Here is a 23,081-nt window from a genome sequence, read left to right as displayed (position 1 = left end):
AACATTTGTCCACACATCTGAGGGTGAGTAATATTGATTGTAAAAGTCCCCCCTCTCTCTCGTCGCCCACGCACACACAAAGAGAAACGGTAATTCCAAGCTCACCATAATTAAAAGCTGTACGTAAACTATTAACAGATGCGAGCAGCTTCTGCTATAACAAATGTAAAATTGTACGTTTTCCCGTCATCGTCAGCCTGGTCCAACTTGATGAGTGAAAAGTTTGCTGCACGAGTCACTGGTTGGATGCTGAGTCTGGCAGAAGTCCAAACAACGGATGCACTTTACACCAATGAGAGCATCCATTTCAACAATCGGTCCCCCATGGCACTAAGGCCCCTCCTCCACGCTCTATCCCGGCAGAGGGTCTCATTCATGCTTCGAGACAGCGGTTCACTGCAAGCTTCCTGGCCCTCGGATGAACTGTTTTGATCCGATCTGGCCCTCTGACAAAGGGAGACTTTCTGCACACACATATTTGAAAGAATATTTCTGAACGGTCTCTCGCTGAACTGTGTGAGGAGTTAGCGCAACGAGCAGGTAAACCTTTGCGCTCGAACTGACGCTGGAGATTTGCGCTTGGACAATGCTTGCAATTAGTGTGGGAATATATCTGTTAGCGTCGTTTCAGCCTTGAAAGAAAGTGTGCGTGGATTTTTAACTGCGGGCGCCTTCTGAAACATCATCACACAGCGTCGGTCACTTGTTCCAAAGCTGTGGAGGAGCGCAGAGCCTTGGGTGGACCTTCTGTTGTTTGCCAAAGTGCTTTAGCTCTCCAGCTCAGTTTATTTTTTCTTAAGTTCAAAAAAAGTGCACCGACACGCGCAGGACGTTGGCTTAAATGTTCGGGATCCAGGAGCATCTGATGCGAGAAGTGAGCGGATTAAAAGAGAGAAGTCTTGCAGAGGAGATGGATCCGGTCCGGTCGTGGGTGCGTAATGTCGGGGTTGTGGATGCGAACGTAGCGGCGCAAAGGTACAGTACAAAGCCAGCTGATCTACTGACATCAATCAACTTCTCACCACTTATTTTCAACAGTTGCGTTCAGTTATCAACGTCACCGTATTTATTTTCAAAATCAGTCCTTACAAACTACTTGTTGCAAAAGATGACAGGAGCCCCCTTCAAAACGGTTTGCCCCCAACTCATAAAACGTATTTAATTATGGCGTAACTATACTCTATATTATTGTAGTAGTTTTTAAAGTAATAAGACGTTATGTGCGCAGAAACAAAGAAGGCCCATATTGCCAAAACGTAAAACTAATAATCAGAACGATATAGACTTAAACATAATGTCACACACAAGGAGTAACTGTTCAGATAATTTACTCGAGTGTAAAAGTTCAATTTACATACTTAATTCACACAATTCAATTTCAGATCATTTCTGAAAACCTGTGACTAAAGCTGAATTTCCTAAATCAGCTATTTTAGTTCATGGAGCTGAAACACTTTGTATCCTCAGCGGACACGCGCTCTATTTATGGGTTTCATCCGTAGAAGTAAACGTTGTTTTGGTTGTTGAATCATTTTTGTCTTCCACATTCCCCAACATGTTCAATAACCATCTTCATATATATATTTTTTTTTACCAACACAAACACACACATCAGTGCTCTCCGATTGTGTCCACAGTTTAGAAAACAGTTTTAAGTCAGAAAAGCGGCAACAGAGATTTCAAGAAAATAGAACAAGTTAATTAGTATAACACATAAGTCTGAGTAACCATAGAATAGGCATATCAATAGTAATTAAGTGATCCAACAATGGCGCTTCATGAACTGTATTTAGGTTATTTGATAGCATGCAGTATTTTATTTAACGTTAAAATGTAGCCTAATTATAAATAACTCGATTGTAATATTGTATCCCCTACAAAAAACTAAAAACAAACAAAAAACAACTAAAACACTTATAATGGGCATTTCTGTTTTTTAAACGAAACGTTAAAAAACAATCACGAAAGAACTACTCAAGTTCTGATTCATCTGAAAAGAATAAATTGCCAATTAGAATTAATTGACAGAGAAACACACCTGCAGACTATGCCTGCATTTTAAAGTTATTTAAATTCAGTAGTCTATATACACTTACTGTCAGTATTTTTTACCAAGATGCTCCACCATCAGTCCCAAAGTCGAAAAGTGTTGATTTTATTTTCGACTTTTCAGTTTTCAACCTAAAACATAGTTTCAACAATATTTGGTGGTGAGGTTTAACATGGAGTCTAATGGAGCAGTTGGTTGGAGTTCATGTTGCTCTGTGGCTCTTTGAGCCAAATGTGTAAGTCCGTTGGATTCCACAGACATCTGTGTGCGACAGCACAACATTTCCAAGCTTTTTGGCCAAAATGGTGTATAAAGAGTAAACATTGTGGGAGCTGGAGCAATTTGTTTGGAAAAATCACAGAATATTTTCCTGCTCTGCTCCACTCTGACGGTTATGCTCTCACTCTAGCTCTTAACGAGCTGCGTAATACACACCCATTATAAAATCTGAAACAGACCCAAAATTTTCCTGAAACTTAATCGGTGACTTCATGAAAACTGTGCTTGCTATCAATATGTCCATTTGGCTCAATAAAGTGCAGCGTTTTGTCTACGTTTTAAACTTTGAATCATGTTTCTACGTTAAAGTATGGCTCGTCAATATGGGCCCAAAGTTAAGTGTTTTTTCGCTCTCTTCATGCCGCAACCCCATTCAAGTGAATGGAGAAATTTTCCTCTGTTTTTTGGGATTTACGGGGAAACCGCTGGGCGAATCTCTCCGAAAAATAGATAGCACACTATTCCCGATCAGGCCGCACGTTTTGATGTATTTTTTCACGCCGCTGTTGGCAACGCTGTGTGAGGACAAGCGCGCCAAACTTTTGGATAAAGCTGATTATTATTAAGCCCGGTGGATAATATACAGTGTGCTTTGGTACAGGCAGTTTTACTGCCTTGTGCCACAAAGCCACACTGAATGAAACAAATTGTATTTTATTCTTTTTCAGAATCCCATTTGAGCAGGAGTGCCATTGAAAGGGCTGTGATTGAAGCCAAGGCCACAGTAGACTCAGCCTATGAGTACTCCAGGAGAGTGTGAGTGTGTAGCCTGCTGAACACATTCTTCCCTACTTTGATTGACCAAAACGTTGATCAACAAAGGTGTATGAAATTGCTATTGAAGACATTCTGACTGAAATCATAAATGTGACCTCTCCACACAATACAGGAGCATTGAGCGCGTGAGGAGGAATGCAGTCAGTCCGTCAGACATCCTGCGGTTGTTGAAGCAGCCTGTTGGGCAAACCCGTAATGCTGTGCGTGCTGCTGACTACATGCACAATGCCGTTAAACTGATCCAGACGTCTTTGCAAAGACGTCAAAAACGCTCCATCAATGCCACAGGTGTTTATCCTTTAGTTTACAGCTTCACAGAAATTTCTTTCAAACATTTGTAAATCGGTTGCAGCTGAGATGCTCATTTCTTGCCTCTGTTAATTAGATCTGATCTCTGAGGAGGATCTGAAGTTAATTTCTGATCTGACTGGCTGCTCTCCCCGACATCGTCCCCCTACTTGCACAACAATTGGCAATTTGGACAAGTTTCGCACTGCAAGCAGCGCATGCAACAACAAGTGAGGCAACGATTCAATGGCAACATTTTATATTACTGCACATCTATCTCTTAGTTCAGGAAAAATGTCATCATGTCCCTGATTTTGGGTTTGACTTGGGAATTTTGTTGCAAGTTGTCCCTTATCCTTTTCCCTGTATTCCTTTTACTCAGTAAAATTCAACAAATGCAAAGAGACATGAAAGATCTCTTCAAAACAGAGAAGATTAACACAGTAAGGGAATTGTTTTATACTTGCGTAGGGAAAACACCCGCTGGGGATCCGCCAACACGCCTTTCACCCGCTGGCTCCCTGCGGAGTATCAGGATCTAATCTCTCTGCCCAAAGGCTGGGACCCTGCGCACCAAATCAACGGACATCTTCTTCCCTTGGTAACATACTTCCTTTGATAGCATCTTCACTGACCATGGAAGTCCTTTTCATCAAGGTGCTCATTGTCCACATCCTGTTCTCAGGTCAGAGAAGTGTCCAACAGAATTCTGCAAACAGCAAACTCTGATGTGGAGAGCGACACAATCTACAGTCACTTGGTAACAATCTTCGGCCAGTGGACTGATCATGACATGACTTTCACTCCTCACTCTCCTTCGATCCGCTCGTACAATGACGGGATTGACTGTGAGAAGAGCTGTGACAACACAGAGCCCTGCTTCCCCATTGAGGTCAGTGTTCGCTGCATTACACAAGAAAAGACATGAATTCATCTAAAACACACACACTCACCGAATGTTAATTAACTGTATATTTTCATCTAAACAGGTTCCCCAGGACGACCCTCGCTTTGTCAATAAAACACACAAGTGCATGCCCTTCTCCCGCTCAGCAGCAGGTTGTGGTTCTGGCAACTCCGGCCACATATTTGGTGCAAGCACCGTCCGTCAGCAGATGAACAGTATCACAGCGTTCCTTGATGTAGGTCAGGTGTACGGTGCAGAGGACAACAAAGCTAATTTCCTACGAGACCTCACCTCAGATAAGGGCCGGATGAGAGTTAACAAACAGTACACTGACTACAGCCGTGAGCTCCTGCCCTTCTCCACCATGGTCACCAACATGTGTGCCACCCGAGCCAGCGCGACTGATGACCCTGATGCAGAGGAGGTGCCCTGCTTTGTGGCTGGTGAGTAGCAGCATAAACACTGATGTACAAATCTTAAAAGTGTTAAATCCATCACAAGCATTGCACAGGGCTCACAGCACTTTTGTCCTCATTTTATCTGACCATAAAGGTGACGAGCGGACCAATGAGCAAATTGGTCTGACCGCTTTACACACACTGTTCCTGCGTGAGCACAACCGTCTGGTTTATCTTCTGGCACATGTCAATACTCACTGGGACGGAGAGAGACTCTATCAAGAAGCACGTAAAATCATGGGAGGATATTCGCAGGTTAGAGACACGTTTAGCTGCATGGATTACAGAAATATTGATTTGTCTTCACGTGGTTCAATCAACTCAGTGTATTTTCTGTCTGTTAGGTTCTCACTTTCAGAGACTTCTTAGGTCACATTGTTGGTCCAGACTTCATTGCCAGTCATCTTTCCACCTACCCTGGTTATGATGAACACGTGGACCCCTCGATCTCCAATGTGTTCGCCACAGCTGCCTACCGATTCGCTCACCTGATGGTCCAACCTAAAATGTTTCGTCTTAATGAGATGTATGAGGAGCACCCTGTTTACCCCAGCCCATTGCTGCACAAAGCCTTCTTCACACCGTGGAGGATCGTCTTTGAAGGTAATGCCAAGGTCTTTAACTTATTCGTCATTCCCTAAGTAGAGAATGAATACAGTTGATTACTTTGAGTAAGTAAGATTTGAATGCAGGACTTTCACTTAAAGAGTATTTACACCATGTGGTGGTATTAATACATATTTTTTTACTGAAGTACAAGATGTGTAGACTTTCTCCATCACTGTTAAAATAATGTTTATGTACAAGAAGTGCAAGAAGATATTAATTTAATGAAGTTCTAATTCTCGTCTGTTTGCATCTCAGTGATGGATGAAGATGAAGAGCTGGAGAGAGGGATGCTGAGTATCTCCTTCAAAGCCACATGTGCAGAGCTGAGAGTAAACATTTGATGTCTTTCATTTCTACCACCTGAAGATTTAAAATCAGTTACAGTTCAGCCGGTTTGCTAAACGGTTAATCGTGTGTTCTATTCAGTGTATATGATATGTTTTTTGTTTGTTTACCGGCTGTTTCTGCATTGATGACAGCCAGACAACAACAGGCTCCGGGAACAGAAAGAGGTTTTTCACCAAAAACGTTCTGCCGTCAACAGACAAGCATGGGACCATGACTTCTTATCCCACATGAAGCATTGAACCGTTCTGTCTCATGTTTAGGTGTTCTGCTTGTTGTCCTTGTGACTATGAATTGATACCAGTCATGATGAGGGTACGTATCACTCTTTGTTTTCTTATATGGATAAAAAGAAACAATATGCATGTCTGAAACTGCTGTGTTACTAACACCTGAATGCATGTGTTTGAAGTGTGCCATGTTGCTTCACCTGCCTAGGTTACATCACAATGACTGGCCACTGAATATTAACCCATTGAAAGACAAACACACGTGTATGAATGAAGTATATTCTTTATATATTAATGTGAGAAACAGTCTGTCATTGGATACGGCTGAGAAAGGTGAAGTAACGATACTAACAGTTGTGTTTCTTTGTCAAAATATAAATTACTGACAAGGTGTTTTCCATTGTAGAACCATCTGCTACACTGGCTGCACCAACTCATCTGAAGGGTTCACAAGTAGATGGTAAATACATCCAACATGTAAACACATCTGTCATATTCACTGTGCTCATATCTGTTATAAACCATTGATTGTGTTTTGTGATCCTTCTCTCCTTGCAGCCGCCGCTGTAACTGTAAGGAGACCAGTGCCTGTTCCTCAGGAGCTCACGTGTCTGCTGCCAGAAGGAGCGGGTCGTCCAGCAACAGAGGCGACTGTCACAGTCCCTGGTGTGTGTTATTTGACCTGTATTTGCATCTTAAAAATATACTTCATGTAGTGTTCATCAAAACTGTTGTTAATTCTATACAGTTGCTGCTGCACTGTATTCAGACAATAGGTAGGCAGCACTCCAGTGTCCAGCTTGCTGAGTTTCACAGACTACAGTGTAGATGTCATGTTACATCCTTGCTTCATCTTACTGTCAATAATAATGACAACATGTTTAATATTCTCTGTAGTGTCAGAGGCCCCCCTGATTTCTCCTGAGACGTCTGCAGAGCCCGCTCAACTGTCACCTGCACAGAGAGATCAAAGTTAGTGTGAGAAGGTTTTTCATGTCAAAAGATTAAATCAAGACGCACCCAGAATCGTACTAATTTGCTCCGTTTATTCTTGTCTGACTAGGTGAGCAATCACCCAGGCCGTTAGCTGTCCCCACCCGTCCTCCTCCACAGCTCCCTGGATACGACCATGAAGTCAGCCAGTGGACCTGTTCACAGCAGCAGAGGATCTGGATGAAGACAGAGCTGGAATCCACGGGTCTCTGGACAGGCTGCTTTCCTGTGCGCAACCTTATGAAGATGGTGTCATTGTGGCATCTCCCTCCCCAGCCAGAATGAATCCACAGCATCTCTGATCTTCCTCCTCCAAAGTTCTTTCAGCTGGAACTGGATGCTACAAGGAAAAGGGTGGAGGACAGAGGACAGCAGAAGAGGAAGAGGACTGAATCCCAGCCCACAGGTCGCAAGTGTCGATTCTGTCAGATGGATCTGAAGCAGGATCCAAACAGTCCTCACATTCACACGGGGTTCCCTGGACTAACAGGGAAGTACATTTACTGCCCTGGTAAAGTCTTTTCCTTTTACAAAGACCAGGGCATGGAGAAGCAGACGACCTGCTTTTTATGAGACAGAAAAAAAGAGATGGGAGGTTGAAAAGGGAAAGTAAGAGAAAAGGAGAGTGTTTTGTCATTATTATATTTGTTTAACATATTTGTGTTGTGTATTTGTGACCTTGCATTATTGGCTCTGTGTTCAATATTCACTGTCCCTGTTGTGTTTAATAAATATATTTCAATCACTAATGTTCACATGTCTCATTAATACGTGAATCATTATAGTCAACAGTAAAAACTACAATATAATAGGTTTATAGCCAAAAATAAGTCAAGTACTTGATAATCTATCTGCCACTACAATCTAGTGATAATCAGTAAAAGGTAAAGCTGGATGAACATTTCTTTATTTATGAATAGCTCTTTGTCATTGATGAGTGGCTTAGCCCCAGTTAGACTCGAATCTGCGTCCAGGAGCTGAAACCAGCGATATGAAATGCTGCAATTTCATTGGCTGTCAGCGTATGCCAACTATACACGGCTTGCCCGCGCGTGGAAGGCAGCTATGCTAACCACTACACCACCAGCGCAGTACAGCAGTGTATCAGTATGACAGTATATCAACACAACAATTTAACACACGTAAGTAACCAAGGACTCTGCTCTGGACCTGTTCTCTGGTTACTTTTATTACACAACGTCCGTTATCAACGACACATCGATTAACTTAAATTCTGCGCTCTCGTACAGAAACTACGTCTAGGATACTCTAAGCAGAGATATCATGTTTTTACACTGCACGCCACTCACGAATTCAGTGTCCTGGGACTTGATGGTCTTGATAAGGTAATTTTTCTCTTCGTCCGCTATCAACGATGCATCTGCTAACTTAAAACCTGTGCTCCCGTGCAGAAACTATCTAAGGGTTACTCTACGCAGAGTTAACTTGGTTTTACACCACACGTAACACACTTGATGTCTTGATACGGTAATATTTCACGGTCAATTCTCTCAATACAATTTACAGTTTATCAATGACCTTTAACACACATATATCCCCGTCATGTTATACAGTTTCTTCGTAGTCCAAAACGTCTTATACATTACGTTAAAGTTCACGCTATTTGTGGCATGGATTCGAGTGCTTCTACGATACCACAGATGCGCGATCTTTCGCCTTTTATCATACGTTTTCTGCTGGACTCATTCACTCATGTGTACAAAACCCCCCAAATGCTGGGCTGAACAACCCTGCTGCTGTGTGATTACTCTTTACAAGTACTCTATGACTATGCAATACTCACAGTTCGGACAGTCTGATAAAATTTGGATTATGTCTATAAATAGAATCTGCAGAATTCAGTTAAATAGGCTTCTGCTCACCTTGCTTGTTGTGTCGACACTATCAGACTCCCGAGCTGCTCGCACAGCTACCGGTGGCAATTACCAGCAATCCCAGCCTCAGAGGGAAAAACGCCTTGTGGTTCTGAAAAGATAAAGAGAGGTTCATTATTTCTCTAATCCGAAGCTCTGTATCGTGTTTGCCCGCATCCTCCACCATCTGTTGTGAAAAATAAAGCTATCTTTCACTAAGAGGATAACGAAAGCTCTCAAGAGGCGTATAGTTATATCAAAAGCAATAGTTTATTTATCAACAGAGTTATTCAGCCCAGCAATTAAACATGCATGGGAACTAATGATTTCACTCTCAGAGCTCCACCATCAGAACACACTTGAACATGGCAGCGTGATCATATATGTAGGGTTCCTCCCCTAGAGGCCCATTGGTCAAATTCAAAGATGCAGGCGTGGCACGTTTGTACGTGTATGACACCTGGGTGGAGGCCTGAACGTCCGTTCACATTGGCCCCTCCCAGAAGGCGTTTCTTCTGTCAGTGTGTAGTGAGATTTTGAGGCGAGAGGTTGTGTGAAGAGGGGAGTCTGCTGGGGCGATGTCCCTGTATCTCACTGTCTATTGTTCCTCCCTTATCTATTTAAAGATGGCGGCCTATTCCTTGTGGCGCAGTTAAGCCAGTAATCTTCCACTGTTTCTCCCTTGCCCTAGCGTGTACTGTGTGTAATGTATGAGTGGTTAATAAAGCTGCATAAGCTAATGGTTATTAAAACTGCAAATAAGCTAGTGTTTAATTAAAGCTGCATATAAGCTAGTTGCTAATTAAAGCTGCATATAAACTAGTTGCTAATTAAAGCTATTTTATCCCTACTAATTGCAAACAGTAGAAGGTGTAAACTATTACACCTTAAAAGAAATAATTTTCTCAACACCAAGTGTATTGATGATGTAACTACCACCAGAGCCATCACCATCCGAGCCAACCAGAAGCCATGGCTGACAGGGGAGGTCCGCACACTGCTCAAGGCTCGCGACACCGCCTTCAGAGCTGGAGACCCAGCTGGGCTGGGAGCAGCCAGGGCTGACCTGTGCCGTGGCATCAGGAAAGCTAAACGACTGTACACCAGGAAAATCACAGGACATTTCAAAGACAGCAGGGACTCACGGAGCCTGTGGCAGGGCATTAGGACCATAACGGACTACAAACTACCGCCACAGACCTGTGACAGTCACACCTCCCTGCTTAACAACCTCAATGGCTTCTTTGCACGCTTCGAAGCACAGAACAACACACCTGCGCAGAAAACCACCCCCCCCCCCCACCGACGACCAGGCTCTGTGCCTGTCCCCAGCCAGTGTGAGGAGCACACTGCTGAGGATTAATACCCGCAAGGCTGCGGGACCTGACAACATTCCTGGTCGTGTGCTGAGGGACTGCGCAGAGGAGCTCACGGATGTCCTCAACGACATCTTTAACACCTCCCTGAGCCAGGCTGTTGTTCCCACGTGCTTCAAGGAAACCACCATCATTCCTGTGCCGAAGAAGTCATCTCCAGTCTGCTTCAACGACTACCGCCCCGTCGCATTGACTTCTACCATCATGAAGTGCTTCGAAAGGCTGGTCATGAAGCAGATCAAATCCACCCTTCCTCCCTCCCTGGACCAGTTTCAGTTTGCTTACCGAACTAAACGGTCCACAGAGGATGCAATCTCCTCCGCTCTACACCCAGCCCTCACACACCTGGACACTAAGAACTCCTACGTCAGAATGCTGTTCATAGATTTCAGCTCAGCATTCAATACAATCATCCCCCAGCAGCTTGTGTGTAAACTTACAGACCTGGGCCTCAGCCCCTCTCTCTGCAACTGGTTGTTGGACTTCCTCACACAGAGACCACAAGCTGTTCGGGTCAACAACAACACTTCGAACACACTAACACTGAGTACGGGGGCCCCCCAAGGTTGTGTGCTCAGCCCCCTTCTCTTCACCCTGCTGACCCATGACTGTAAACCCAACTACAGCTCCAACCACATCGTGAAGTTCGCTGACGACACTACCGTGGTAGGTCTCATCAGCCACAACGATGAGACTAACTACAGGAAGGAAGTGAACCAGCTGGTCCGTTGGTGCCAAAATAACAATCTCTTCCTCAATGTGGGGAAAACAAAGGAGATTGTTGTTGACTTCAGGAGAACCCACTCCCAACCCCCCCTCCCTCTGACCATCAATGGTGCTGCTGTGGAGCAGGTGAGCAGCACCAAATTCCTGGGTGTGACAATCACAGATGACCTCACCTGGAACAGCAACACCACTGCACTGGCAAAGAAGGCCCAGCAACGCCTGTACTTCATCAGGAAGCTCAAGCGAGCAGGAGCCCCCCCCCCCCATCATGCTCTCATTCTACCGAGGCGCCACTGAGAGCATCCTCAGCAGCTGCATCACGCTGTGGTTCGGAAGCTGCACCGCCTCCAACCGCAAGAGCCTGCAGCGCATTGTGAACTCTGCCCAGAGGATCATCGGAGTCTCACTCCCTACACTACAGGACATTTACAACACCCGCCTCACCCGCAAAGCACTCGGCATTGCGGGTGACCCCACCCACCCCTCCAACAGCCTCTTCAGCCTCCTGCCTCACACCCCTTCCCTCATCCAGCACCAGTCACTTTTTTATTTTTTTATTTTAATTTTATTCTCTGCTGCTACGAACATAAACCCCCCTCACACACCCTTCCCTCATCCAGCACCAGTCACTTTTTATTCTCTGCTGCTACTTGTTAATCCTTATCTAGGCCCTTATGTTCTTAACTTTTTTTTTTTTTTTTTTTTTTCCTATTTTATTCTATTTTATTCTATTATATGTTATATGTTCATGTCTATATTACACTGTGGGACTGCAAGAAACGGCATTTCGAATTTTCTGTATGCATAACACATGTGGAAACTTTGACAATAAAGTGAACTTTGAACTTTGAACTTTGAACTTTGAAAAGGAGAAAGATTGCCAGAGAGATCAGTCTCTCTCTCTCTCTCTCTCTCTCTCACACATATATGACATGGAGATATTCAGTCAAAGGCATTGTTAGACCTCCTGTCTGTGTCTCTCTCTCTGTCTGTCTCTCTCTACACACATCCACACATGATATCCAAGGAAAGATCATTAGACCTCCTGTCTGCCTGTCTCACTCACTCACTCTGTCTCTCTCTCCTCTCTGTCTATCGTTCTGTATGTCTCTCTCTCTCCCTCTCTGTGTCTCTCTCTATCATACAGTCATTCAGGTGTTAGATATTTTTAGAGGACTTTTCCCCTCTCACCCCCCCTCCCACCCTTTCAAAATAAAAGCCCCACAAATACATGTTTCAATCCAAGAGTATGAATCTAAAATGCAGAAAAGAGAGTAGCGCTATCTCAATTGAACCTGAATGACACTACCGGTAACATTGGCGTGTATATATATTGCGATATCTTCGGGCAGTAGAAGCCACACTGTCAAAATTTCTTTAGGAATTTTCTAGTTTATTTTCTTGTTCATACGTAATACTCATGTTTTTGTCCAGTGCATTTCTGAGATGATACTTTTCATCCATACCACACAGTTACAGCATTTTACTAAATATATTTTGTCTCACAACGAACAAACAAACTCAAACATTTTGACTGAGATCTGATCAAATTGATACAAAACATAAGAGAGTAAAATGTAGTTGGAATCAAGCAAATAATGAATGCATTTAATGTGTAGCTATTCTAAGTGGGAGGATAGAGGTATTACTCACCAGCGTTCACCTGGCATTGCAAGCCCAGGTAAAGAACTACAGCCAGTAGGCACAGAAAGCGATTCATCTCTGTAAAAAAGACAGATATTCTCCAGTCAGTAAGGCATTGGTCAAATCACTTAAACTAATATAATATTTACGAATCTTCTTCTCACCAAATACTTGACCTCTGCCTGACAGTGCACGAAAAGAGTTGTTAATCAATACAAGAGAATGTCTTGTCAAAGTGGTCATGAAATCAGTTTAGAAATAACGCTGGTAAAACAAAGAAGCTGCCTTCAAGCGTGATTTGGCAAGTTATAATCGAAACAACGATTGTCTGGATATAAGAGTGGTCATTTTGGATCTGACAAAGTTTCTTAATATTTGTATGATTTTCACCTTTAGAAGGCTCTTATAAGCTGTAACGAACCTAAAAAGTTGAATGCATGAAGCACATTTTTTGTCAATAAAAGCGCTGCATTTTACATGAATCACATTATTGTTTAAATAATTCTCAGTTCCAAAATGGGTATTTTTAGGCCCAACAAAACGAATATCGTTTTGCTAGAGCAGTTCTTTCTTTTTTTTTTGCACACAAAAAATAATTTCAGCTCCTGATCATCTGGCATTGAAAAGAAAAGGGTTTTTTTTCAAACCCTGCTTCTTTGCCCCTTACCGATACTATTGTCTCTGTGTAGAGTTTGTGCGCCTGGACAATGGAAGTAAATCTCCCCCCTTGGATCCCGCCTCAACCCACCATCTGCCAGCGCGAGACAAAGTCAGATGTTCCCCCAATTCTGAGAGCAGTCTTGGGGAATCCTGCTGCCGAGTCTCCGCCCTGTCGCCGTGTCCCTCACACACTTCCCCTGACATGATTGACAGCTCTACTTAAGCTTGAAAAATCCGTATATGATGACACACTTTAATAAAATTCCTCTACTGAAATGCGGGGAGGTGCGCTCGTTAAAATGCGTTGCTTGTATCGATTTAATGGTTCTTCGACTGTCTCATCTCAAAAGAAGCACTATTACAGCCAGTGCACACACAGGATTATGTTTCAGTGCCTTGTTAAAAACCTCAGGTAATCGACTCAGAATGATTGCTTATGTGCAGGAAAGCAACGCTTCTGACGCTTCCTCCGCAAACTTAAAATGGGTCTAATCCAAGGAGGAAATATGAATTTAAAACATTGGACTTTACTGCACTGTAATTGGTCAGGGATGTGTGTGATGGTTATCATGCAGGCATACTTTGAGCTATATATAGATCTACATGTTGGGCGGTGGCAGCATGGTGGCAAACCATCAAAACACATTTTTAGTTGTCATAGTCAGTCAACAGGTTTCAGACGTCATCGCGGGGAAACATTTTGTTGAATCAGGTGATGACCGAACATAACCATTGATCACTCACATAACATAGGCGTATTTATTAATGTACTTAGTTCATTTATTTGAGAAGAAATACTATATCTACAATGTATTTGTTGAGAAAGTCAAGCTGGCTGAAAACAGAAACAGAAACAGATTAAGTCAATAGCAAATCCTCATCATGATATCCATGATAATAAGTCGTCTGTCCACTTCAGCCCCACAGGTGCGACAGGCTCGGCCGTGATTATCACAACCCGCAGGACTTTGCTGTCTAAATGTGGCTTTTCTAAATTGGTGAAGCGGAGAGTTGTGTGGGGGGGGGGGGGGGGGGGATTAGTGGATTAGTGGCATCCACAGTGTGGATGCCACTGTGTCCACGGAGGTCAGAAGGGGCGTGGTCGTGTGTGTGTGTGTGTGTGTGTGTGTGTGTGTGTGTGTGGGCGTGTGTGTGTGTGTGTGTGTGTGTGTGTGTGGAGACGCAGCAGCTGGTTCCCGTCCCTCTTCTCCACTGTGCAGAAAACAACGCAAGCTAAGGCGACCCACCAGGTCTCCCATCGATCGCCATATATTGTGCTCGTTTTGTTTGTTTGTTTACTTATTTAGGATTGGTTGCAGATCCCCCGGGAAGTGTCGGCATCCGCAATTAAGGTTGAGCGACCACCTTTAGCCTAATTTCTTAACATCAAAACCCATTAAACATTTGCATCCATATAAGCCCTGTTGTAATTTAGGGTTTAATCATTTCTTGAAAGAAAATCAAATCTAATGTGATGTATGTATTCAAAGCAACTGGCGTGGTATACTTATGATGAAAAAATACATTTTGAAAGTTCAGAGGTTGGTTCTGAATATGATAATATTTCTGTAGCCTCCATATCACTTATCTGTTCGATCAAATTTGATGTTTTTGGTTTTCTGGTGAATTGGATGGATATTCGGATTAGTTTACCTTTTGAATTACACTAAACCTTTCACCGTCACCACAGTCATGTCAACTCTTTAATTTACCCACAATTAGTTATGTTATTTATTGTGCTCAGCCCACATGGACAAGACACCAAAACTTTGGAAAGTACATTTGTCAGACAAAACCATAGATTTCATTACAAACAAAGAACTTTGAGTTCTCTTTAAAGGTAATGCCAGGGAGCCAGCTTGCACAATACCAAGGTATTCAAACTGGCCCAAATCCAAATGGGAATGTTCCAAGTTCCTTTACAAAACAATGTGCAATTATTTAGTATACACACCAATGCTAGCGCACATTAAGGGATGGGCTGAAATAATTCTTAGAATGCTTTTCAAGTAAGAAATTTTCATTTTACAATGAAACAACAGTCGTTGGTTCTTCAAAGAGGATGCCTCACCTGCAAGTGATGAAGAGCTGAGCATGAATTCACTCCACTTAATGACTCATATTGCACACTGGCCTGCAGCAGTAGAGATGCACTGCAGGTGAAACACACCTAAATGCACTTCATCATCTGTTTGCTGAACTTTTTACCTGTTTTTAGGCTGATAGCACGGTAAATAATTGGTACACAAGCATTTGCTATTGAACATCACTGAAAGATAGCATGGTTTTTATGATCGCCATGATTTGTTATCACTGTAATATAAACTTTACTTTCGAGAATGGTGTTGCATTGCACACTTGCCAACCCACCAACCACTGAAGTGAGGTCAAGTAGGTCTTTCCAATTCATGTGACGAGGTTTAAGGGAAACTGTTGTTGTTGTCAGTTGTTACATTTAGAGATTGTAGATACATCAATAAATATCCCTTCTGAACATTCTTCTCTTTATTTAGTTCCAAGCATCAACTTGTTTTGATTCGTTGCTTTCACTTATACAAAGTTTGAAGTGCATGTGTTTAAAGCACAGATTCACCTCTAAGGTTTATCGAGATCTGAATGATACCAGTATAAATAAGCTACATCTACAAATTGACGGTTCATTTATTAAAAAACTATTAAATCCTCAAGATGAACAGAGCAGGACTTCAGTTCATCCAAAACCACAGGTTGGTAAGGCTTTCAAGACTTAAAAGATTGTATGTCAGGGCCATCTGCTGGTCTGGTGAGGAACATCATCAACTGTGGTTTTCTGGGTATGCACACTAAGGTGAGATCCACTGAAGGTGCTGTGTATCATCAAAAAAATCATTCAGAGGCAGTTGTTAATTTGTATAACAGTCATTTATTATTGTCAAACTAAAGGTGACTTTCACATGTACAGCCTGAAAAAACAGTGTTCCCAAAGAAATTGGTTACAAATGACAGCTATTGCGTTTGTATCTCATTTGAGGATTGCATGTTTGTAAATTGTACAATACGTTACAATTTTCAGAAATGAGGGAAAGACAATAAACTGAATAATTCAGAAGAAAAGTAGGAGAAAATATAATATCTTAAGTGAAGTAGTTTTCACATAATTTTGTACAGTAGTTCATTTTACAACAAAAGAATAAGAGTAGAATAAGCTATGCCCTTCATGTAACAATATAGTGCAGGTATCAGTGCATTAGAAATATCCCTTCATCCAATACAAAATCTTTTAAAACAGGAAAATAATGCTTTTTTTCAGCAAGGTTCACGACAACAAATGTATATTTTATGATGTTATTATGTTTTTAATTAAAGAGAAAAGGTCAAACCAGAATAATTTTTAGCACCTGTGGTGCATTGAATTCTTGTGCAAAGCAGGAAACTGCACTGAAAGTGTGATTATCTCATCCTATTGGCAGCAACTAAGAGGTATATTAGACTCAATAACTGGTCAAAACAGATTTCCGTTTGCAGCATTTTAGGGATGCTGCAGGTCAAAAGCTGTTTCAAGAGCTCCTACTCAGAGAACAGAAAATGCCCTGAGAAGAAACAGTCTTGGGTCAAACCGTTGCCATCGTGGTTGGCCACCAGATAGACATTGTCTCCCTTGTTAAGCTTAATGTAGGTGTTGCCACTAGCTGTGAGGTAACCTGAGGTCCAGGTGGTGAATGAGTGCACGATCAAATTTTCGTTACGCATCAGATCTATACTGCCATCCTTTTGGAAGATGGTGCAGTGGAACTGGAATTCATACACGCCTGGATGCGGAGATGTAAACATCCCTGTCTTTGGGTTATAGCTGTTCTGTCCATTGTAGATGGCCTCACTGAAGTGGAGGGGCACTCCGGCTTGGGGTATGTCGTTGCCAAGTCGCATAGAGAAAGCCACTTGCTCAAAGGTGAAATGAGGTCCAGGAGGTCCATATGGTCCTGTATGAAAAAAAGACATACAATTAGAAAGTACAATTATATCAACAGGACATTCCCATTACAGTAATTTCAAGTAATACTTTTCAATTTAAATATTTATGGATGAGTTGTAGATTTACCTGTTGGTGCCTTGGGTCCATGTGGGTCTTGTGTTGGTAGAAAATGAAAATGAAAATCAGTATATTCAAAATATTCTAATGTCGGAAATGATTGTCTTGGTCAACTGTGTCAGATGGGATTTCAGGACATCAACTCACCATCCTCATTCCATGGACTGAGATCAAAGGCAGGGATCGTCTCACACTGGGTGTAACCGTAGCCACGAGGCCGGTACAGAAAGGGGTTTTCCGGTACTTCGGTGATACCAGTGTTGTCACAGATAATGCGAGCGAGCGAAGTTTCCCTCAGTGATTTCTTCTGGGCCTCAGTAAATACCCCATTATTCTCCCACCAAAGTCTGAAATTGGACAGTTTGGTAACGTCTATGAATCTCTCAATCTCTCATTAATGTATAGGTGCAGGTAACACAAATATCTCCACATCTTTAGCAATGTCAGTTAGGAAACATACCGGTCTCCCTGGCGGATCCGCTGGAACTGACGGGCAATCAGGCAAGCAAACAAAGGTCCCACTCTTCCTCCAGGGACAAACGGCTCAGCCACTCCTCCCAGCCACACATCAATGTTGTCGGGTGTTTGGTAGAGATCCAGCAGTTTCTCGGCCATGTTTGGGTTGTTTAGCACTTCAGCCAACTCTTCCAGATTTTGTGGTTGTGTCAGCCCACACAACCCGCGCCATTTGTTGTAGCCTAAAAATAACATACAGGGTAAATATGCTGCCATGTTTTAGGAGTGTGATCTGTAATGCCTGCAAAATCCGAGATATATAAGTAAAATTGACTCTATATATAAAGAACACATATGAAGACTAAATAACTACCAGGGAGTCCATGGTCTCTTCCTCTCTGCATGTTGAGGGCAGCCAGATCCAGTGCCAACTCACTGGCGAATTTAAAGAGCCTGTCCCTCAGCTCATCAGACATCATGTGATCCTGTGTGTTCAGCTTGGCCGGACGACCCACCAGGCCCCTGATGATTGGGTCCATACCACCTAAGGAACATGAGAGATAATTTAATTTGAATCAACTGTATTCATTCTCTGCTTAGGGAACGACGAATAAGTTAAAGACCTTGGCATTACCTTCAAAGACGATCCTCCACGGTGTGAAGAAGGCTTTGTGCAGCAATGGGCTGGGGTAAACAGGGTGCTCCTCATACATCTCATTAAGACGAAACATTTTAGGCTGGACCATCAGGTGAGCGAATCGGTAGGCAGCTGTAGCGAACACATTGGAGATCGAGGGGTCCACGTGTTCATCATAACCAGGGTAGGTGGAAAGATGACTGGCAATGAAGTCTGGACCAACAATGTGACCTAAGTAGTCTCTGAAAGTGAGAACCTAACAGACAGAAAATACACTGAGTTGATTGAACCACGTGAAGACAAATCAATATTTCTGTAATCCATGCAGCTAAACGTGTCTCTAACCTGCGAATATCCTCCCATGATTTTACGTGCTTCTTGATAGAGTCTCTCTCCGTCCCAGTGAGTATTGACATGTGCCAGAAGATAAACCAGACGGTTGTGCTCACGCAGGAACAGTGTGTGTAAAGCGGTCAGACCAATTTGCTCATTGGACCGCTCGTCACCTTTATGGTCAGATAAAATGAGGACAAAAGTGCTGTCAGCCCTGTGCAATGCTTATGATGGATTTAACACTTTTAAGATTTGTACATCAGTGTTTATGCTGCTACTCACCAGCCACAAAGCAGGGCACCTCCTCTGCATCAGGGTCATCAGTCACGCTGGCTCGGGTGGCACACATGTTGGTGACCATGGTGGAGAAGGGCAGGAGCTCACGGCTGTAGTCAGTGTACTGTTTGTTAACTCTCATCCGGCCCTTATCTGAGGTGAGGTCTCGTAGGAAATTAGCTTTGTTGTCCTCTGCACCGTACACCTGACCTACATCAAGGAACGCTGTGATACTGTTCATCTGCTGACGGACGGTGCTTGCACCAAATATGTAGCCGGAGTTGCCAGAACCACAACCTGCTGCTGAGCGGGAGAAGGGCATGCACTTGTGTGTTTTATTGACAAAGCGAGGGTCGTCCTGGGGAACCTGTTTCGATGAAAATATACAGTTAATTAACATTCGGTGAGTGTGTGTGTTTTAGATAAATTCATGTCTTTTCTTGTGTAATGCAGCAAACACTGACCTCAATGGGGAAGCAGGGCTCTGTGTTGTCACAGCTCTCCTCACAGTCAATCCCGTCATTGAACGAGCGGATCGAAGGAGAGTGAGGAGTGAAGGTCATGTCATGATCAGTCCACTGGCCGAAGATTGTTACCAAGTGACTGTAGATTGTGTCGCTCTCCACATCAGAGTTTGCTGTTTGCAGAATTCTGTTGGACACTTCTCTGACCTGAGAACAGGATGTGGACAATGAGCACCTTGATGAAAAGGACTTCCATGGTCAGGGAAGATGCTATCAAAGGAAGTATGTTACCAAGGGAAGAAGATGTCCGTTGATTTGGTGCGCAGGGTCCCAGCCTTTGGGCAGAGAGATTAGATCCTGATACTCCGCAGGGAGCCAGCGGGTGAAAGGCGTGTTGGCGGATCCCCAGCGGGTGTTTTCCCTACGCAAGTATAAAACAATTCCCTTACTGTGTTAATCTTCTCTGTTTTGAAGAGATCTTTCATGTCTCTTTGCATTTGTTGAATTTTACTTAGTAAAAGGAATACAGGGAAAAGGATAAGGGACAACTTGCAACAAAATTCCCAAGTCAAACCCAAAATCAGGGACATGATGACATTTTTCCTGAACTAAGAGATAGATGTGCAGTAATATAAAATGTTGCCATTGAATCGTTGCCTCACTTGTTGTTGCATGCGCTGCTTGCAGTGCGAAACTTTTCCAAATTGCCAATTGTTGTGCAAGTAGGGGGACGATGTCGGGGAGAGCAGCCAGTCAGATCAGAAATTAACTTCAGATCCTCCTCAGAGATCAGATCTAATTAACAGAGGCAAGAAATGAGCATCTCAGCTGCAACCGATTTACAAATGTTTGAAAGAAATTTCTGTGAAGCTGTAAACTAAAGGATAAACACCTGTGGCATTGATGGAGCGTTTTTGACGTCTTTGCAAAGACGTCTGGATCAGTTTAACGGCATTGTGCATGTAGTCAGCAGCACGCACAGCATTACGGGTTTGCCCAACAGGCTGCTTCAACAACCGCAGGATGTCTGACGGACTGACTGCATTCCTCCTCACGCGCTCAACGCTCCTGTATTGTGTGGAGAGGTCACATTTATGATTTCAGTCAGAATGTCTTCAATAGCAATTTCATACACCTTTGTTGATCAACGTTTTGGTCAATCAAAGTAGGGAAGAATGTGTTCAGCAGGCTACACACTCACACTCTCCTGGAGTACTCATAGGCTGAGTCTACTGTGGCCTTGGCTTCAATCACAGCCCTTTCAATGGCACTCCTGCTCAAATGGGATTCTGAAAAAGAATAAAATACAATTTGTTTCATTCAGTGTGGCTTTGTGGCACAAGGCAGTAAAACTGCCTGTGCCAAAGCACACTGTATATTATCCACCGGGCTTAATAATAATCAGCTTTATCCAAAAGTTTGGCGCGCTTGTCCTCACACAGCGTTGCCAACAGCGGCGTGACAAAATACATCAAAACGTGCGGCCTGATGGGAATAGTGTGCTATCTATTTTTCGGAGAGATTCGCCCAGCGGTTTCCCCGTAAATCCCAAAAAAACAGAGCAAAATTTCTCCATTCACTTGAATGGGGTTGCGGCATGAAGAGAGCGAAAAAACACTTAACTTTGGGCCCATATTGACTTGCCATACTTTAACGTAGAAACATGATTCAAAGTTTAAAACGTAGACAAAACGCTGCACTTTATTGAGCCAAATGGACATATTGATAGCAAGCACAGTTTTCATGAAGTCACCGATTAAGTTTCAGGAAAATTTTGGGTCTGTTTCAGATTTTGTAATGGGTGTGTATTACGCAGCTCGTTAAGAGCTAGAGTGAGAGCATAACCGTCAGAGTGGAGCAGAGCAGGAAAATATTCTGTGATTTTTCCAAACAAATTGCTCCAGCTCCCACAATGTTTACTCTTTATACACCATTTTGGCCAAAAAGCTTTGAAATGTTGTGCTGTCGCACACAGATGTCTGTGGAATCCAACGGACTTACACATTTGGCTCAAAGAGCCACAGAGCCACATGAACTCCAACCAACTGCTCCATTAGACTCCATGTTAAACCTCACCACTAATTTCTCAAAGAACGCAGACGGTACCAGTTTTGCACATTGCGCTTGAGCTCACATTTTTAACACCACAAACATAAAAAACACATCTCCGCTTTTGCCAGAGTCTTATCTCTCTCGCGGTATCAATATTGTATTGATTAGTCTCATGGTTTTGGTATGAAGGGCATATGTTTGGCAGGTAGTTTTGTTGAAAATCACTGTTCACGCTCTCTTAAGTAGCCTCTAACACACAGGTGCTCCAATCACCAATATGTACCCAAGCACACAGGTGTTTATATGAGCTCATTAGTGATGTTGATAAACACACAGAGGCACTGAGACACACGCACACACACTCCTCTCCCTCTATCTCTCTGTCTGTCTCTCTCTGTGTGTGTGTTTCCTGATTCGAGTGACATTTACACACACCACACACAATAGGGAGAGACGAGGAAAGACATGGCAGAGCAGGACAATAGTTATGTAAGCTGTAAAAGATAAAACATAGGACAATCTCCAAAGGAGAAAGATTGCCAGAGAGATCAGAGTCTCTCTCTCTCTCTCTCTCTCTCTCTCTCTCTCTCACACATATATGACATGGAGATATTCAGTCAAAGGCATTGTTAGACCTCCTGTCTGTGTCTGTCTCTCTGTCTGTCTCTCTCTACACACATCCACACATGATATCCAAGGAAAGATCATTAGACCTCCTGTCTGCCTGTCTCACTCACTCACTCTGTCTCTCTCTCCTCTCTGTCTATCGTTATGTATGTCTCTCTCTCTCCCTCTCTGTGTCTCTCTCTATCATACAGTCATTCAGGTCTTAGATATTTTTAGAGGACTTTTCCCCTCTCACCCCCCCTCCCACCCTTTCAAAATAAAAGCCCCACAAATACAAGTTTCAATCCAAGAGTATGAATCTAAAATGCAGAAAAGAGAGTAGCGCTATCTCAATTGAACCTGAATGACACTACCGGTAACATTGGCGTGTGTATATATTGCGATATCTTCGGGCAGTAGAAGCCACACTGTCAAAATTTCTTTAGGAATTTTCTAGTTTATTTTCTTGTTCATACGTAATACTCATGTTTTTGTCCAGTGCATTTCTGAGATGATACTTTTTCATCCATACCACACAGTTACAGCATTTTACTAAATATATTTTGTCTCACAACGAACAAACAAACTCAAACATTTTGACTGAGATCTGATCAAATTGATACAAAACATAAGAGAGTAAAATGTAGTTGGAATCAAGCAAATAATGAATGCATTTAATGTGTAGCTATTCTAAGTGGGAGGATAGAGGTATTACTCACCAGCGTTCACCTGGCATTGCAAGCCCAGGTAAAGAACTACAGCCAGTAGGCACAGAAAGCGATTCATCTCTGTAAAAAAGACAGATATTCTCCAGTCAGTAAGGCATTGGTCAAATCACATCAAAGTAACCTTTGAAAAGTGAAAAGTCGTGTCCTGCGATTATTTCTAGATGCATGCAGTCCTTTTATTCGCTGGATGACGCGTCATTTAACGCCCATGTTTATCAGGAATGTTTCTCAGACAATGGATTAT

The 23,081-nt window shown here is 42.9% G+C and overlaps 2 protein-coding genes across 2 annotated transcripts; one reads left to right on the top strand and one right to left on the bottom strand.

Moving 5' to 3' along the window:
• Nucleotides 1-841: 841 nt before the first annotated feature.
• Nucleotides 842-5,400, top strand: LOC306779057 (eosinophil peroxidase-like; the record flags this gene model as incomplete). Its single annotated transcript, XM_079270791.1, has 9 exons — nt 842-975; nt 3,014-3,085; nt 3,219-3,394; nt 3,492-3,624; nt 3,866-3,995; nt 4,080-4,286; nt 4,384-4,744; nt 4,854-5,014; nt 5,104-5,400. 9 exons carry the CDS (start codon nt 842-844, stop codon nt 5,398-5,400), a joined length of 1,671 nt encoding a protein of 556 aa, XP_079126917.1.
• Nucleotides 5,401-16,122: 10,722 nt separating this feature from the next.
• On the bottom strand, nt 16,123-22,968 carry LOC306778181 (eosinophil peroxidase-like). Its single transcript, XM_079269610.1, has 14 exons — nt 22,829-22,968; nt 20,653-20,740; nt 20,344-20,519; nt 20,114-20,246; nt 19,743-19,872; nt 19,452-19,658; nt 18,994-19,354; nt 18,724-18,884; nt 18,376-18,634; nt 18,115-18,285; nt 17,746-17,983; nt 17,433-17,632; nt 17,295-17,321; nt 16,123-17,175 (listed from the first exon to the last, which is right to left on the bottom strand). The coding sequence occupies exons 1-14, from the start codon at nt 22,893-22,895 to the stop codon at nt 16,763-16,765; spliced, it is 2,631 nt and encodes an 876-aa protein (XP_079125736.1). The 5' UTR covers nt 22,896-22,968; the 3' UTR covers nt 16,123-16,762.
• Between the last annotated feature and the right edge of the window lie 113 nt (nt 22,969-23,081).

Source organism: Melanostigma gelatinosum, assembly GCF_949748355.1.
Source record: "Melanostigma gelatinosum genome assembly, chromosome: 6".
In the NCBI taxonomy this organism is placed as follows: domain Eukaryota; kingdom Metazoa; phylum Chordata; class Actinopteri; order Perciformes; family Zoarcidae; genus Melanostigma; species Melanostigma gelatinosum.
The sequence above is the reverse complement of the archived record's forward strand: the minus strand, read 5'-3'. Positions and strand labels throughout refer to the sequence as shown.